The 18,368-nt window shown below is 41.8% G+C and overlaps 1 protein-coding gene across 1 annotated transcript in view; it reads left to right on the top strand.

Moving 5' to 3' along the window:
- The first annotated feature begins 9 nt into the window (after positions 1 to 9).
- TEDC1 (tubulin epsilon and delta complex 1) overlaps positions 10 to 18,368 on the top strand; it is a 73,004-nt gene continuing 54,645 nt past the window's right edge. Inside the window, exons 1-3 of the mRNA XM_074876803.1 lie at positions 10 to 158; positions 1,111 to 1,189; positions 7,063 to 7,265. Coding sequence (XP_074732904.1) covers positions 18 to 158; positions 1,111 to 1,189; positions 7,063 to 7,265 — 423 coding nt within the window. The 5' untranslated portion in view covers positions 10 to 17. The remainder of the gene's footprint in view (positions 159 to 1,110; positions 1,190 to 7,062; positions 7,266 to 18,368) is intronic.

Below are 18,368 nucleotides of genomic sequence, written 5' to 3'. Positions count from 1 at the left end.
AGCGGCGGCGGCGCGCGATGCGGCGGCGCCAAGAGCAGGAGCCGCCGCGGGGCCGGGCGCTGCCGGGAGCCGTTGGGGCCCTGTGCCGGGCCCTGCCGCCCCGCTCCCGGCCCGCCCCCGACACCCTCCGCCGCGCCAGGTTCGACCGGCCGCAGGCGGTGAGCGCGGGCCGCCCCGGGACACCCTGTTGCTTAGCGGCACACACCCCCCCCCTCTTCTTTCGCGCCCCCCTGGGGGGGGGCACAGCGACAGGGCGGTCGCTCGGGGAGGGTCCGGGTCGGGGGACATCTCCGTGGGTGGGCAGGGGTCCCCGTGCGGGGCCGGGTCCCGGGTGGGGGGGGACGGGGACGCTCAAGTAGGACTGGACCTGGGGACAGGGACAGCGGTGAGGGGATTCGCTGCTCTTGAAAGGGCTTTATCTTATTGTGGTTTTAACTTAAAACTTGATATTTCAGAGTGGTCTGCAACACCTTTCTGGTGTCACCTGAGGTTTGCTTCCCTTTACTGTACGCTGGCTTGGGTCTTTCTGCTTTACAGGGTGATGCTTGTGAGGCCTCCGGCCCGTGCGCAGGGTGCCCCACTTGCTCCGTTAGCTATTTTTAAGCATTTTACGAGTGTTGACTGAAATTCCAACTGTAAGAATCACTGTTTGAGTTTGTTAGCATGCTGTCCTTGTGTGGCCAAGAAATGATTTCCAGTTTCAACTCATTGTGTGCTGCCTCTTGTTTGTGAGTTTTTGATACTATCATGGTCAGATCTTTTCAGTGTCTTCAAGTACTTGTTTGGTTACGGGTGAGTTGTGCCATATGTGGTTATATCAGAGCAGATATTTTGGAAGCCATGCTCCTCTATGCTCCCAGAGTAGAAGTGCTGGGTCTTGCTGTACAGGCAGCATTAGTGGCCCTTCTCTTTCTGAGTGCACCTTACTGTAGGTAGCGTTCATAAGACAGCTAATATGTGAACCTGCCCGATTCAACAGTGTTGGCAGGATTCAGGTGTGCTCTTACATGTAACCACTGATGCTCAGATATGGGTTTAATTGCCTAATTAAGACTAAATATACAGCACATATTTTGCCTGCTGATCTCCCCCCACCCCTCTCTTTTGCAGAGCCTGGATTTCTGGAGGCTGCTCTACACTCTTCTGAAACAAATCCATGGAGGCAAGTGGACACAGTCTGATGCCATAGGTAACCTAGTCAGTCTGGCTGACTCTGTGATTTCCATCTGTCCCAGGGAAGTACTGGGACTGGTTCTGTAGCACCTTTTCTTTGGTTCCTTGCTCCCTGTCAGGAAAGCTCCATTTTGAATACCCGTGCCACCAACTTACTGTTGCATCACAGCTGTGCAGGCGGGTTTACTCCTCTTTGGATTGCTTTGCCCAGAAAACTGGAATGTTCTTGCGTCTGCTAGGGGTTCTTGCTTCCCTTTGACAATTTACTGCAGGTAAATCTCTGCAATGATCTTACGCATTCTCAGCATGTGCAGAGATAATTACAGAGATAGATTTGGTTTTCCTTTGATTCCTTCTTTCCCTATTCCGTACGATGCGTGATTCTGTGGTTAATTTTTTATTAAGTCCTATGTCAGAGCCATGGATTATAGCATACGAACTTGGATTGAAGTTCTAGACAAAACAAAAAGTGTGTGTGATTATTTTAGAAGGACCATGAACATTTCCGGACAGAGCCACTAATCCAGAGAGAAGCTGAATGCAGGCTGGCTTCTCCCAGTGACAGAGCACTATTTACTACTTAAATGTATGTTATTCCAAGTACAATACCACTCCCCAGACTTCTTTCTTGAAAGATGTTTGTCTAGAGCCCTTTCATTGTCAGAGGAAGTTTTGAGAATGGAATTGTCTGTGATGGATAAAGGTCTTCTCAGACCAAAACTACTTAAATTCCACTTTTGCCCTTGAAAGCAAAAAAAAGCCTAAACAACAGTGTTTAAGCCCCTAAAGAGGTGGGAATCTGATGGCTCTATAAACGGAGTTAGAAAAGGCTAAGTGTTGTACAGTGTGGAGCAAAACACGCATAGTTTTGCTGGTAGCTCAGCGGGAAGTCAGCATGGTCCTGTGTTACTCACAGGACTGCTATTTTTCATTTGGCTGTTTTTGCTTTTCCACTCATCCACAATCTGCTGTGTATGGTAAGTCAATTTATTGGCCATCCCCTACAGCTTTGTGGAGGTGGTCCTGCACAAGTGCAGCCTCATTGAATTCGGGCTGCTCCTGTGCTAATTGCCTGTAGCATTTGGAGACAGGATTTCCATCTGCATGTGGCAGGTTGCTGACTCTAGAGAGAGCAAACCCAGCCTCTGCTGGTAGATTATGAGGTAGGAATGTGTGGTTCTGCTCAGAACTGCTGAACTGATTTTTAAAAAACTTCTTTAGTCACAACTAGATGATTAAAGCTGAATTCAGGTTGGAGAGCTGTACTGTTTTTCAAATTACACTAATTACCTTTGCTTGGCCAAGTTATGAGTTGTCTGCTGCAAACACTATCAATATTTTACTGCCTTTCTTCTCTGTCCCTGCTCTGGAGCACTTGTGGTCTTTCATGTATTTATTTCATGCAAATGAAGTGGAAGCCTTGGGCATAGGGACTAAATAACTCTCGGGTTTGTACAGGATCCTGTTGCACAACAAAGAATGGGTCTCTCATAAGTGGAGTGCGAGTCAAAGTAAGCTGTGTAATAGTACTCCGGGCATAACCTTAGTGATGAAGTCATGATCAGTGGTTTTCATGCTGCTCTTTCTTTGCAGAGGCTGAGAGCTGATGGACTTGGTTAACAACCGAACAGCCACATGAGGTAGCAGTGCAATATGCATTTAGATAGTCAGAGGAGATGTTTCTTTTCTGGAGTTGCAATTCAGTTTTTGGAGCTGCAATATATTTTTGTTTGTTTGACAAATGAAGCAGAAAATATTCTCCTGCAGAAGTAGTTTCCCATAATACCACTACCTGTGCAGGTGTTTCTTGCCTGAGTGCATGAAGTAATATATCTGTGTCTGTTCTTGTACTTGATTTAGTTCCATCTTAGCCTGCCAGGCTAATGTATAACCCTTATTTGAATATTATGTTGTAATTCACTGAAAATATTCTTCAGGATACATAAAGCAGAAGAGCACAGTTTGCATATAGAGAGCTGGACCCTGAGGTTCATCTACAGCTTGGTCTTACTTGCTGAACATACTTTTATAAATAATGTGCATGCAGAAGGGGATTAATTGGGAGGACTGTGTGGGTCTTTCTCTATAAATTGCCTAATCTTAATTAAATGCTGTAAGAAGATGGCAAAGAGGAGGTGTTTGAGTGACTGGTGTCATCTGCTGAGTGATGGTTTTTCTCTCTCTTGGCTGCACATTTTGGAGGAATCCATCTTGGGTACTTATATAGCCTCTACTGCCATTCGTCTGAGTACCGTTTCCTTGTAAGCAGAGCACTGCAGAGATGAGGAAAACTAAGCGACTTCTCTAAGGTCATGGAAAGGCTCTTTTGATCCACAGTTCTAGATCCATGCTTTGACCACTTGCCCGCAATTCCTGCCTGTTACTCACACCAATCATACCTTCTCACGTGAGGGCAATTTGTTGCAGAGGGAGAGATGAAATAGGGAGAAAGAACCAGAGCAACACAGAAATTCAGGTGGCGAATTGCCTTGGTGGATTTGGTCCCGAGTGGTATATCAGAGCAGGGAAATGGCGATAAAGGGAAAAAACACCTGGCTTGCTCTCTATTCTTTCTTTGGTATGTGATTTCTTGGGGAACTCCCTGAACTGCAGATGGCAGCATGTGATGCTTGTTTGCTTTGAAAAAGGAGGAAAGTATGTACTGATCTTCTTCCCTCTTGAAGTATTTCTGCCTTTACCTGTTATGGCAGTTCCTTTCTTGACAAATGCACAAAGAAAAGGAAAGGGCAACATGAAAACCTAGCTCATGTGAAAATGTTCAAGAGTGATCAAAATAAAATCTCTGAGTGCTCCCCCTGTGTATGAGGGATTGGAGTGCATATCTACAGCAAGATTTTTTAGCAAACTGTAGGCATTTTGTCACCCTAGTATCGTGAAGGGAAGCTGCTTGTTTTTACATTCATAGGTTCTACAGAAAGAGCAAATAAAGTGATTTAGGTGTTTGGGTTTCCTTTTTGTGTCTGTAATGCAGAAACAAGCTAGGTTTAAACCAATTGTCCAGCTGTCGTGTGTCTCTGCAGAAGCTCTGCTATGCAAAACGCTAGTCCTGCAAAAAATTAGTAACTCTGCATCATTGTGTCACCTGCTTAATTATGCTCCTGATCTTTTGTTCTTCAGTCGTGGTTATTGTCTTTCTCAGAAATTTATTTGCAGCTTTCACATGGCCAATCATGTATTCCTGCTCCTACTGCTGAAGATGTGTAGTGATCTGTTTAAGTTTCAGCTGTGTATTTGAACTGAGGAACACTCTGAAAGTAGGCATCTCCTTAGGGATCTGCACTCATGTTTCCCTAAATCCTGAAGTGGGTCAAACAGTGCAAGCAATATACCTTCCTTTGGTTTGTCAAGGTGCAAAGGGCTTGGTGACTCTTTTTGGGTACCAGCTGCTTCCAGCCTCAGCAGAGCTGTAGCAGCTACTGCTCCTATAGGGCTACTAGCATAGGTCAGCTTGTAGCGCCTCCTTGTGTCTTGGCTGTGTATTACTTTTGGTGGATAAAACTTCAGCATTTTGCAGATCAAGTTCACTGTGAAAGTCTCTTGTAATTAACAAATTCTGTTTGAGAGCAACAGGATTTTTATTTTGTTTCTTGTTTTGAAGCTGGTCATTATGTGGTTTCTGAGATTCAGCAGTTGATGCTAGACAAAGGTTATGGTATGTGTCAATGCTAAGGGAGGTTTTTGCCACAAGTGGGAAGGAGTAGGCAAATGAGTATGTAATGTGATTAATTGGTATGTTAATTAAGGACAGCAGTGACAATCCCTGATTGTGCGAGGTTTGTACTTTCTGTTATTTTTGTGTGTACCTTTTTTACAAAACCCTATGGAGATACTGAAGCATTACACTGGAAAAGGGGAGCAGCTTTCCTTCTTACTTTGTGAGAATGCCTAAACTGGATCAAACTAAAAGTTCCTCTAGCTCCATCCAGCCGTGGCAGCTGTCAAAAATGAATGCCCAGGGGAAGGGACAGAGCAAGTATAGAAGGATGCTTTCAGGGGGGTATTCTTTCAGCCTCCAGCAATTTACATCTCAGACTTCCCAAACCAGAAAGGATATCTTTATATTTCATAAGCTTCCATGAAGTCCTGTTCCAAAAATCCAGCTCCTCCTTGAGCCTGTATAACTCTCAGCATCCATAGTGTTCCATGGCCAGAAATTTCAGAGTTTTGCTGTGTGTGTGAAGAACATCTCTTTAACTTGTTTTGACTCAGATGCTAACTTTGGTGGCTCACAGTTCTTGTAGTGAATGTCGTGCAAACAAATTGTTCCCTATTCACCCATTCCACAGCACTCATGGTTTTAAAGTTTTGTTGTATCCATTCTTAGTCATCTTCTTGGCCTACGTTGTCGGTTCTTACAATGAAGCTGTCCTGTACTTGTGATCGTACTTGTCCTTCTCTTTTTTGCAAGTCTTCTGTAGCCTTTTTGGGACTGAGGAAATAAAATAACGCTGTGAATTTGAGATGTGGGGTCACAGTGGATATAGACAACAGTATAATGTTGTTCCTTGTGTTCTGTTTAGTTTCCTTTCTAGGTTTCTCACATTCAGTTTGCTTTTGGATGCATATGAGAACCAGGTGTGATATTGTCATGAAAAATCTTACCATCTATGATTGTGTTCCTGAGTCCAGCAGTCAGCTCCAAGCCTGTTGCTCTTTCAGTAAAGTTAGAATTGTTTTTTCCCTTGTGTGCATCATTTTTCTTTCTTTCTAAAAAGAATTTTGTGTCATTTTAAAGCTTGAGCTCATTAAGTTCTGCAGTCCTTCACAAGCTGCCTGCATTCCTTACTACTGAGTAATATCACATCAGCACCAAATTTTCTGTCACTATCACATTGTCTGTGTGTCATCTTGAGTTGGTTGGACAGGAACTGTTTATCACAGAGCCCTCATGTGAAACCACCATTAGTTCCTACCCTCTGGTTCTTGTCTGCTAGGCACTTGTCATTGATTCAAGGGCCTTCCCTCTCCCTCTGCTGCAGTGCCTTAATTTCTTCATGCTAGTTGAATCCCACTGGGAAGTCTAAATGCCCTGCACTCGTTGAATCTTCCTTAATCCATTGCTTGTTGTTGCATTTGGAGAACTCCAGTAGCTTTTTTGAGCAGGACTTCCTTTTACAACAACTGTTGGTTCTTCCCCAGTATGTATTGTTTTTCATTGTGCCCCCTAATTATGTTCTTTATTATAGTTTTGACTTAGTACAGACCTGAGGCTTACTGGTCAGAACCTTTTTTTATTATAATTTTCTCTGTTTTCTCAGTATTTTACAGTTCTGTAGTGCCTGTCTTGTATCTGTCAGGTAACATTTGCTGGTGTGAAGAAATACGGATCAGAGCATTCCTGAGAATTAGATAGTCCATGTGGTCTGGTATGAAGTGTGGTGTACTGCATTATCTCTGCCTGCTCACTGGTGCTCAGAGATTTGCAGCAGGCTGTGAAACTGCTATCTCTAAATTCCAGTTTCATTCAGGAGTAAAGTGACTCAGAGTGTTTACTAATTCATACCATGCTTGGTGGCTCATAAAAAATGAATAGGTGAATTGGAGTCCTGATATAGTGGGGATGGCTATTTACCTCTTTTGCCTTTGTTAATCTCCAAGAGGCCATTACTTGATCTCAACTTGGAATTTCTTCTTTTTCCTTAGCAGTAGTTCCTGTAGATCAGAATGGGGCAACATAAAGAAGTCTTTTACCCTTTACCTCCTGTCCTTTACCAGTTGTTGATAAAGTCTATATTTTTCATTGTCTTCTCCTAATCTTAGGCTTGATTAAAAATCTTGCTCTCAGAGGAGGCAGCGGTTTCTGGAACTGAATGGGTAAATGCATTGAGTAGTGCAGTGTGTTATTCTCAATTGTTTTCTTCTTTTCAGATAACCAAATTAGGTTTGTAAAATCAGCGTTGTGGTACCATGGCTATGACAGGCCAGAACTCTATCGACTTCCCTCCGATGGCTCAGCGGGTAGTCGGGAGCTGCTGCTGGCATTTTCCTGGCTGCTGCACAGACTCAGCCTCTTGGAGCAGCTTTTGGCTCGGAACAGAGTAAAGACTGGGGATGAAACCTCTGTGTGCACGGTGAGCATGTTTGTGTCCTTCCACCTTATCTGTCCATAACTAATGTTCTGTGACAGCAGCTGTGTTCGTCACTAGTGTGTAATGTGTGGTATCTCGGTACCTTTACAAATAAATGCCTTACTCCAGCTTTAAAAAAAATTAAAGGAGCCCAGCTCCTGGAACCTGTTTTCTTTCCCTTCTCTAAGCTTTCTGTGTGCAGGTGATTTGGGTTCCTTCTCTTTCTCAAACTCCCACCCCTGTCTGAATTCCCAGATTTTTATTTCCAGTGTCGGTGAGACCACTGTGGAGGAGTGCAAGTAAGTGAATGTCATTGATCTCTGTGCTTCTGAGTTTTGTGCTTCCAGACTGCAGCATGGGAGGTTCTACAGCGTAGGCAAACAGGTTTGCTGTGAATGCGGCATATGTTGTCATTGGGTAGAGCAAGTAAACCTAAGGCAAATAGTACTTTTTAAAAACATCAAGTTCTCAAATGGCAGCCAGTGCCCTTGGGGTAACTAATGACCTTGTAGCCTCCTTGAGAGAACAGTGAGGTATGTTGTTGTTTTTCCATCAATAAAAAGATGTTAGCGCATAGAATGCCTGCTCTGAAGTAAGCGAAGGATAGCTGTTTTGTCTGCTTTAGCTCCAATATATGTGTGTGCAATCAAAAAAAAGGCAAAAAGTCCCACAAAAACACAATCTAGTGATGTTTGGTAATACTGCTTTTAAAATCTATTCCTTGCATTTAAACCATGTGCACATGCTACTGTATAGACAATTGCTCTGGAGCATAGAGTGAGAAGTTCAGGAATGAAGATTGTGTTTTCCATGTTTATATCTTGTTTGTTGCAAATCAACTGTCCCTGCTTTTAACACAACAGATAACACAGGCTGAATTTAAGCTGATCAATGCAATGCGTTAGTGTGGCCAAGGCCTCTCTAGATGGTTGTAAGTTTGTTCTAAGTTATCTTCATCTGGTCAGACATTAATTGCTGGTCAGTCTGGTTCAAAAGGACAGGCTCATAGAGTTGTCTCACTTTTGTCAAAGGACACTGTAGGTCAGAAATGTTACCTGCTGATATCTCATAATGTCTAAGACCTTGTGGTCGTCATGCTTATGTATATGTGCTCTCCTAGACTGTAGGCTGCCTCGTTTTCTAGAATCTTTCCAGGGGACAGCAAAGCGGGAAGGTAAGGGTTTGGAAAGCTACGGTATAGATACAATGTCTTCAGAAGAGAAACATTTGTACAAGTGGAAAACAGTTCAAAGGGAAGAGTCACCTATGAACAACGTTCTTGACCATATTTTGAGAAAACAGACCACTTGCTACACTACAGTTTGGTGCACAGAAGAGGGACCACAAAGAGGCGGTGCTTGGTGCACTGCGTGTGAGTGGTGGTGCCCTCCCGTGATGTGAAGGCTGCCTTGAGACTTTAGGAAAAATACACTTCTGGAGAACTTTTTACTTTAAATTTCTCTTACCTTTTTCTTGCATGGTAGCAGATTATTTTTTTGTGTCTTTAATTTCTATTACAAGAGAGTGATGAGTGCAGTGTAGCAGCAATATGAGTTCAGGAAATGGGGCAGCATCTATGTTATTTTCTCTGAAGGTCTTAAGTTCTGCATTTTCCAAAAAGAGATGAAAGAACTATGGTAATACAATGTTATCTCTTATGGCCATGCAGAGACACACTGAGAAATTTATTGCTGTGCCTTTCACTGCAATTCTAACCTGCTCTACCTGTGTCTCTCAAAAAGCATGGAATACATTTTTCATGTTTTTATCCAATAACTGTCTGAAACAGTGTTTGGAAAGGTTTATGGGTCTGGAAAATTATTTATTTCAACAGGCCAGACAAAAATTTTATAGACTGGGAGTTGGAGTTAGCATGTGTATGTAAAAAGCTCATTGTGTTAATGGCAACGTTTCTTGTGCGGTGTTCATCTAGCAAATTTTCATGCTCCAATAAAAATAGATGTTTATGGGGAAAAAAATGATAGAATGTAGTTACAGCGTAACTCGTGTGTTTTGTGTTTCTACATTAAAACAAAGAGAATTTTGAGGGAGAGGTATTATCATTTATTTGATCAGCTAGGCATTACAAAACCAATACATTCAACCAGTAAGGCTCAACCAAATTGAGATCTAGGAATGCACAGGTAAGGATGTAAGGAGGTAATGGTGGGTTAGAAGATCATTTTGCTTAGTAGGTCACTTCCTTGTAAACCACTCATGAAAGCCTGTTGTTTGTTGCATATAAGTGTGATAGTTTTGTTATTTTATATATTGTTATTTGATAGTTATTTTATGGGATACCTTCATGTGGCAAGGTCTACTCATTCAGCATTCAATAATACAGCATTCAACAATATAGCCCCTAAAATCTTAGTAAGAAAGGAAGAAGGTGAGATTGTTGGTTTGATACCTGACATCTTGTGAGTTAAAGTACAAATTGAACTATTGGAGTACTGGAATTTTGACTCTGGGAATGTTAAATATGAGGCATTTGTGATAGTTAAGCTGAGGTGTTGGAAGATATGTAACAAATTGTAAAGGTGTTGCTAAATATGACAGAGGTGTAGTCTCTGCAGTCATAACTGTCTTCTATTTAAGTAAATTGAAAGAAAAAGGTAAGAGAAGAAGAAAGCTTCACTAGAGAAAGATCTGTCTCAAAAAAAAGGGAAATGCTCTTTAAAACAACTGATTCTCAGCTGAGAAATAGCTTGAAAAATCTTCTACTGCATGGAGTCTTTTTTTACGTTATTATAAACAATTGAAAATATTTTCCTGAAATGAAAATGTTGCAGAACAAAAATCCATGAAATAGTATTTGGTTCTGTGCATTGCTGAGATCTCTGCCAAAATCAGCAAAGCATGAAAGCCAGTGCCTACTGCCAAAGCACATCTGTTGGTCTACCAGTGAGAATAAATGTGAAGAAAATCCTTACCTTTTGTCTTCATCTAAAAAGATGGAGTCTCAAGGCATAACTGTAGTTCAAACTGATATTCATGCGGTTTGCTTTTAATATTTTGTCTGAAATCTACAGAAGTGGGCAGGGTCTATTGTATGAAGAAGAGAGAATGTAGCTAATCCCTAAATTAAGGGTGCAATCATGTTCTGACTATGCTTTCAGCCTAAGTTTGAGACAAAGCCTACAGCCTGCTAAATTGCTCATAATATGCCAAATACCCAACACATTAAGGGCCAATTAAATTAATTCCTTTCATTTAATTTCATATTACCACTCTTTGGCATTTTTTTCTTTGTAGTCATAGTTTTCTTCCCCTGCAAATTGAACCCTTCCATCAGCTCTAAAGGATTTCAGGCCAGTTATTTATAGAGGGACAAAAGTATTCATGACACATGATGGACATGGAGCTCAGCCACTGCATGGAATTCATAATCTTAAGATCCTGAGCCAGGGAAGGCTTCCACAAGCTTACTTTTGCATGTGCTTACATCTTCAGAATCAAAAGTGAAGTGATACCTAAAATTATAAACTAAACAGTGGTGAAAACATGATGAAAGGGTTAAGGTGGTAGGAGATAGTGCTTAATGTGGCTAATGTAATTTAAAAATATAATCTTGAGGTAGTTGTTGGTAAGGACAGGTATGGTTAATAGCCTAGAATGATTATATGGGTTGACTGCTTTTGTGTGTTAGGTAAGAAAATTCTTCAGTGCACCTTGTCTCATGTGGTCTCCAGCTCTCTTCCCCCTCCCCCCCCCCCCCCCCCCCCCCGCCCCTGAAGGGCAGTGCTGCAGTCTCTCCTGAGCCAGAGTTCTGTGTGCTGGCTGCAGGATGCCCCAGTGAGCAGGACTGAAGGAGCCACTGCCCTCTTTAGCCTTCCACCCATCACTCTCTTCCAGTATGTGACGTTTATAAACGGAGCAGGGGGACAGTTAAAAGAGCAGACTGGAACCCATGTTGCTGTGCAGGAGGAACATGAGAGGGAAGAGGGGATGGATGGTGCATGTCAAACTCTAGAACTCTAGTACCTGGCTGCTGTAGTGCAAGTCTGTTCTCCGAATTTACTGTGCTGATCTGTCAGCAGGTTGGTGACTCCTGAGGCAGGAAGTGAAAGTTCAAATCTTGCATTGGTCAACTCTTTAAAAAAAAAAACAAAACAAAACCCCCCACTAATTCTATTAGATCTGTAAAGACTTAAGTACAATCTGAATTGGAGGTTCACATCAATTTAAGTGTCTTCTTGGGAGTTCTTGCCTGTTGTTACTGCCTTAATGCACTGGGCAATTAATTGATGAATGTTGTCTTCAAAGGCTTTTTACACCCCATGTGGATTTCCATCTCAAATTTGCACTGCCATGATGTCAGTCTTAACATCTGTTGTTGCTTTGGTGATTGTGCACAGGCAGATTATTCTCAAGTGCCATTCATTGATTCCTATTTACAGATGAAAATCCTAGAGTAGGAAACACATCTGAAAACCTGTAGATGAAACCCTGAACCTGTATGGCAGACCTGGGAGTTCTCCTATTCTCTCTCTCTCTGAGAAGCAGATAACTGTTTGATATAAACCTGCCTTTTTAGCTCATTCAGTATTTGACTAAAATTTTTTTTGCCTCGCATTTTAAATATAAGTGATATTACAGCTTTCTCCAAATCTATGATGGTTTGTGCAGATAGCAGCAGTACTATGTCAGCATGTATTCTTTCTGTTTCTAGGGAGGAATACTGCCTGTACTGGTATTATTTCTACAGCTGAAATTAATCTATGTGTGCCCCATAATTTAATTATGTGTGGAGGCTGTTGAATTTTTTAGGTGGGGGTAGTGATGTTATATCCCTTATTATCACCAGGATATGTTATACAAATACTGGTTCTTGGTTCTACTAATTCCCTCTGCCTGCCTCTTGCCCTCTGAGTGAAATTGGACACCCCTCCCCTTTTGTGAATTTGTAGTAATCAACAAATAGAGCTATTGTAGTTGGAATTAATGTGTGTCTCTAGCATGCCAAAGTCAACTCAGTTTAATTACTTCTGGTGGGGAAAAATGAAACTAAATATGCCTTCTGACTCTTAGGTTTGCAATTTGATTAGTCTTTTGTTTATCACGGTCTAGTTTGACTCACTGGCTATTTCCTATATAGTGTAAGGCTTATGCTGGTCTAATCTTGTTGAAATGCCTTTCTCTTATAGAAATCTTGATTGTCACTGCTGTTCCATAAACCATGTTATTAGAGAAAAGTGTTAACGTAGCAGCCAAGCTTGATGTTCGCCCAGCAGAAAACCAGGAAACCTTTGGCACTGGTGTCAGTAAATATAAATTTTTCTGGTGTTTTTTTTTTCCCCCCCCTTCACCTGTTCCAGTGGGGGCAGAGGAAGGAATTTTATTAACCTATTGATTCCAACTCAGAAGCATAATTACTTTCCAGATGTTTATGGGCTATATTAGTCTGTCAGCTTTCATTTTTTTGATTTCTCTCCCTTATTCCCTGGGCTTACACTTCTATTCTCTTTGTCCTCCTATCTTCCTAGTAGCTCTCACCATTTATCTTTTTGTCCTTTTTTTGCTACTATTGTTGCTGTATTCTGTAGCTGCTAAGGAATACATTTTTGAAATCTGTCCCTGAAACCTAAACAGAGGGCACAGGGTCCCTAAAGTTTCTCCTGAAGAATTTCCCTTGCCTCAGTTTTGCCACTGAGCACAGTGCTGCTTTGCCTGTGGCAGCCTGATGTGTTTGGTGTGTGCTGCACCCCTCTCCACACCACCTCTGCTGGGGTAGCACCAGGGCCTGCTACAGACCTGTAAAGGCTTCTACCAGAAGCTAGGGGAGGAAAATGCTTAAATCATGCTTTCTGCCTTTTGTACTTTTTATCTCTTCCTGAATTGGTAACTGTTGAACCTTGTTTATAGTTACTGATACTGCCTTTAGGCTTAAACATACTTTATGGTCAGAGGTGATTAAATTAGGAATATGTTTTTGCCATACAAGAACTGGAGCACGTTTCAGTTTGGCCTCTTGAAATGCACTTTTTTTTGGTGTTAAAGCACAAGGTACAGGTGATAGTTGAAGTTGTCTCTCTCATTCTGAATGTGCATATGTACATGCTATTTTTTCTCATCTTTTGTGGTTTTTTTTAATTCCATGCTTCAGGCTTGTCATGGAACCTTTTTCCTAGTGAAAAACAATTTCCTGTGGTGCACTGGAAAATGTGTGGTCAACAACATTTATTTTTGCCTGACAGTGAATACAGTTCTAAGTTGTGGTTTAGTGGTTTGTTTTTTTTTTTTTTGACAGCATGTTAAGGTAAAATGCTCTAAAAGAGGAGTCTGAAATGATCAGAAAGTCTTATAATTTATTCAACCTGCTGTTTCTCTGGCAATGTCTGAATTTCAAATAAATGCAACATTTCTTGAACCTGACATTACAGCTGATGCATTCTGGATGGGGTTCTCCCAACGGGCACTGGAGTCACTTGAGCTTTCATGTGAAGAGAGGAAGATGAGGACTGGCGTGCTAATAGTACCAGTGTGACCACCACCTTAGTGTGGTCATACTGATACTCCGTACTTCGGTGAAATCCTGTGTAGGGAGCTCCTTCCTTGTCTCTTGGGGAAACCAAGAGATTTTAAGATGTTTTAGTGCCTCTCCTGCCCTCCAGTGGCGGGGAGCAGTCAGTACCTTTGGTACCTTCTGATTTAAATAAGAACATCCTCTCCTTTTGGTGTCCCACTTTTAAGTCATCAGGATTTAACTCTCATTGGAGGATCTTTTGAAATAAATCACTTGTCCCTCAGGAGGATAAAAGGAACATGGAAAGAAGGGCATGGCAGGCCTTCTACATATGGCAGAGCTCTGCCTCTCGGGGGGCGGTTAGTGTTTCTTCTCCTGTTGGCCTCTTGCTCCAGATTTGCTGCTGATGTAGCATTCTGCATCTTTCTCTCTTCACTGGTTACCCCGTGTCCAGCAGCTTGCTACAGTGGAGCAAAATGGACGTGGGCAAGCAGGTCTGCAGCTGCAGGCAGAGGAAATGCAGTGCAAGGCATTATCTATGTTGCATGTCTTGTGCTCTGCAAAATGCAGTGCTGTGTGAGTTGAGGTCTACCCTGCCACATGTTTTAGTATATTTGTTTCCATGTTTCAGCTGAATACATCATGCAGTGAGCTCTGGGATTTAAATGTTATTTTAAAACCTTGCAGCTTCAAAGATTAGACAGTGCTGCTGTGCTGTTTTAAAGGCATCATGCTTTTGCTCTATTGCAGAGCTCTTAAGTAACCTCCTGAGTGAGGAGGGATGGGATAAGGGACTGACTTGCTTTAGTGCCTCAGGCCTGTGGCTACTGCCAGACAGGCTTGTTTGAACATGGCAGGAATGGCTAGGAGCTGTGTTCACATCTTCTGTCTTCCCTCAGCACCTTCTCTTTTTCACTCTTTGCCAAGAGTGAGCTCTTGGGAGTGCTGTTGTGAGTAGTAATTTTTACAACAGGCATTGAAATTTAAAAGCTAAAAGGCCTTGTGGAAACACAGGATTTTACTTTTTTTTTAATTGCCAAATATGCTTTGAGCATAGCTTCTACATTGTGAACACTTATGTTCATGGAAAACATTCTTCTGTGCAAATATCTGGATATTTAATTGGTATGTGCATCATGTGGGAGTGTGTTCTTACACCACCTATTTTTCCATGCATACATCTAAATCTGGATCCTACCTTGTCTAGGAGGAAATCCAATTAGTGTTGTTGATGGTGCTGCTAATGAAAATAGTGTTGTCCCTTTCGCATTCATCTGTTCAAATTGTTCCTGTTCACATTTTCCCCTCCTGTGGATAGATGTATGGCTGTATTAATTAAGGAAGCATGTCTGATACTGTTATTTCTGGCTACGGTGTTTAATTTAAAAAAAATTATGCTCCGTTTAAGGATCTGTAATTACACAGGTTAACATATGTTATGTCACATCAAAACCATTGTCTGAATTATGAGCGGTTCAGAACGAGCGCTCAGTAAAAGCTGCAGAAGCACTTTATTGGCTTGATTTATGTGATTGCTTTGCCTTTCCTGAGTCCTGCAGCGAGGGATCTAGATATGCTCCTTCCCACCTTTGTGATACCAGGCTGCGTGCTTAGTGTAGTTAAGATTTGAGTAGTACCTGAGAGTAAATAGTTTCTGTCTAGACCCAGATTTACAAGTAAGGAGTGGGCTGGGGGCATGCATTGGAGGTTTCAACTGGCAGTTGTCTTTAATTTGCTCTGTTCAAGGATTTATGTTAGGGAGTTGACTTAATGCATATATCCATGGGCTAAAGGTATTATCCGTGTGCCAGTAGGGTTGCTTCTCCATGGGAAGAGCAGCAAACTGCTTGCTGGCTGTTCAAATATGGAAGCAGAGAGCTGATGCTTGGAGGGATTTGGAAGATGTCTGGGGAAAAGCCACAGTGCACCGGGGACGAGGCAGTGGCGGCTGGGCCGGTCCTGTACCGACAGGTGGCAGCTGGTAGTCAGAAAAGAGCATCTCTCGGGGAACTAGCCCTGCCGTTGTCTTTTTTTACAGCAATGCAGGCAGCATAGGCCTTTTCATTTCCATTGTGCATACAGGGCATACTAAATTTATTAAGGTAAAAATTTATAAGCATTAAGATACCAATATGAATTGGAAAAATACAGAAAGTGTAGAGGAGTGATGAAGTTGCACAACTAAAGGTTTTCTTTGCAGTACTGCTTGAGGCATATTACAGGATCTCCACTGAACCTGCAAGGAATTTTGCTGTAAAACAATTTCTGGAGTTTGTTTAATTCAAAGCATATGAACAGAGCAAGGTCAACCTGCATACCAGGTCGCTAAAATCTTCAAATGGAGCAAGTAGTGCAAAAAATGCTCCCTTCTCACATGTCTGCAAACACATTGATGCTTATGTTGTTCTTCAATAAACTATTTATATGATGAAGTATTTGTTCAACTTATCTCCATCCGCTGTTGGTAGAACTGCTCTCCCATTTCCAATAACGTGGGATTGCTTTATATTTCAAACCAAAAAGAAAAGCTTTATTTCTGCTATAAAAGTTGAAACTTCTTAATCTTTAATTTCTCTCTAAGCATGTTGCATGCAAGTTGTTTGCTCAGATGTGTGGAATGTGAATGAAAATTGATATATCACCATGTCTTCTTTTCACACCCTCCTTTCTCCTACCCCTTATTCTTTTCCTCTAAGTACTTTTTATGTCTGGCTTTTTTCAGTTCAGTATGTTTCATGAATCTGTCTTGTCTGCTTAGAGCACTTCTGCCATGAGGACTGTGTTGGCTTTTTTGCACTTGCTGCATTGTCTAACCACAAGTCCATTTGCACGTTTTGAGAAAGATCTGGCATCTTTTTTTTTTCATAACAACCGGACTTGAAATAGCCTGGGGAGGAATGGTTAGGGCAAAACTCGTGTTGTTGTTGGAGTCTGAATGCTGGGCTGCCTTGCAAATATATTAAATATATGCTCTTAGGACATAAACTGTGTTTAGCTCTAAGCCAGAGATGTATTTATGAGCTTGGGGTAGGTTTTGTAGTTTGTGAGCTACCTTAGCTGGGATGGTGATGTGTGGTGTCCTGGAATGTGTATTTATTAAGGCACTTAGCTCGTTATTTGCCTGGATCTGTTACCACAGGAGAGCTGGGTTTAAGTTCTGCCTACGTGCAGCCAGGGTGATAGTTCAGGAATTGGCTTGAAGAGAATTCCTGTAAATTTATGGATGTCACCTTGATCAGGCTTGTGCTTGCTTTTCTGAGTCTTGACAATAAATGGATATTGAGATCTAACAGCAGCACTTTGAGCTTTTAGGACAGAAAAGCACATTTGGGGTGAGTTATAGTGAGAGTGGAATTGAGTGGCTTCATTCTAGCTCCTGCTTAAGTTACGCTAATCGCAGGTGCTCTGGCGAGTTCACATCATCCAGTCTGACAACCTAGCTCCAATATCGATACATGTTGATGTGGCTTTTGTACTGCAAACCTGTGGCACCGTTCTGTAGCTGGAGTCAATGCACCTCCCTTCTCTGAAACAGAATCAAAGAGAAACATTAATTGCAGCAAACAGTTTGCAAGCAAAAAGCTTTTCTGGTAAGTGGCTATGAAATGATCTCTTCCAGAGCTGGTGTGGAGCATTCCAAGTGCAGGGAGGCCATTGGGAGCACTAAGTAGTTGCCTTAGCTGTTCTCTTTGTGACTTTGACTATATAATATTCATTTCTGTATCTCAGAAGTGAATGTAGGTGTGTACCCATATTGCTGCATAGATTAAATGATAAATTCACAGTGATATTTGAAGCAAAGGCTCTAGCTTGGGCTCATATTTTAGTGATTTTTCTCCCACTGGGAGAGCAGTAAATAGTCTTAGATTGTAAAGATGGGACTAGAAATTGAGGTCACAGTGTAATATGCAAGACCTTTTTTTTACCTTGTTTACTTTATGCCAGACTAAGTATTTCATAGCAAAAGTAAATTTTTTCTGCAGTTTGTGAAATAAATAATAGAGAGATCCTGTTAAAAAATGCATTGGCTGGCTTCCTTATTTTAATATTAATAAGGCAGGTTGCTACAATAAAATTAGCTCTGCATGATTTTGTCACTGTACTGCCAGAGCAATCGAGTCTCATGCCATTCCTTCCTGAAATGAATCCACAGGAGAGCAGTATTTATGCCATTCTGAAACCTCTAACCAGGGAAGTTGGAGTTGAACTGTAAATTGTAGAAAATGCAGATTTTAATCTGGGAATCCCAAGTCTGTCTTTGGCCTTGCGGCTTCCTGGCGGCTTATGTGAAGTGTTTTAGTGTTGCTCATGCATGCGTTTTCTCTGCTGTAGTGACTAATATCCAATTGCTTGGCCCATCATGTTTATGGACAACTTGGTAATCATATCTGTATGGTTTCATAGTCCAGAAACCTCCTCTGGTGGGGGCAAGGCAATCTAAACCATGAAGGTATTTAGCTAGGACTGCAACGCCCTAGGACACAGTGCATTTTGATTTAGGGGCATGGGGCTGAAGGTGTCTGAGGAAAGAGAGTGACACTGCAGTTGCCACAAAGAAGATACTGTCTTTTATTTTTTTTTTTCTTAAAAAGATAGATCTGTGCCTTTAAAAGGAAAAGCCCTTTACCAACCCTGTACCC

The sequence above is a fragment of the Strix uralensis genome, chromosome 8 (assembly GCF_047716275.1).
Source record: "Strix uralensis isolate ZFMK-TIS-50842 chromosome 8, bStrUra1, whole genome shotgun sequence".
In the NCBI taxonomy this organism is placed as follows: Eukaryota; Metazoa; Chordata; class Aves; order Strigiformes; family Strigidae; genus Strix; species Strix uralensis.
Note: the sequence above shows the minus strand (reverse complement) of the source record. Positions and strands in the feature narration are given on the sequence as shown.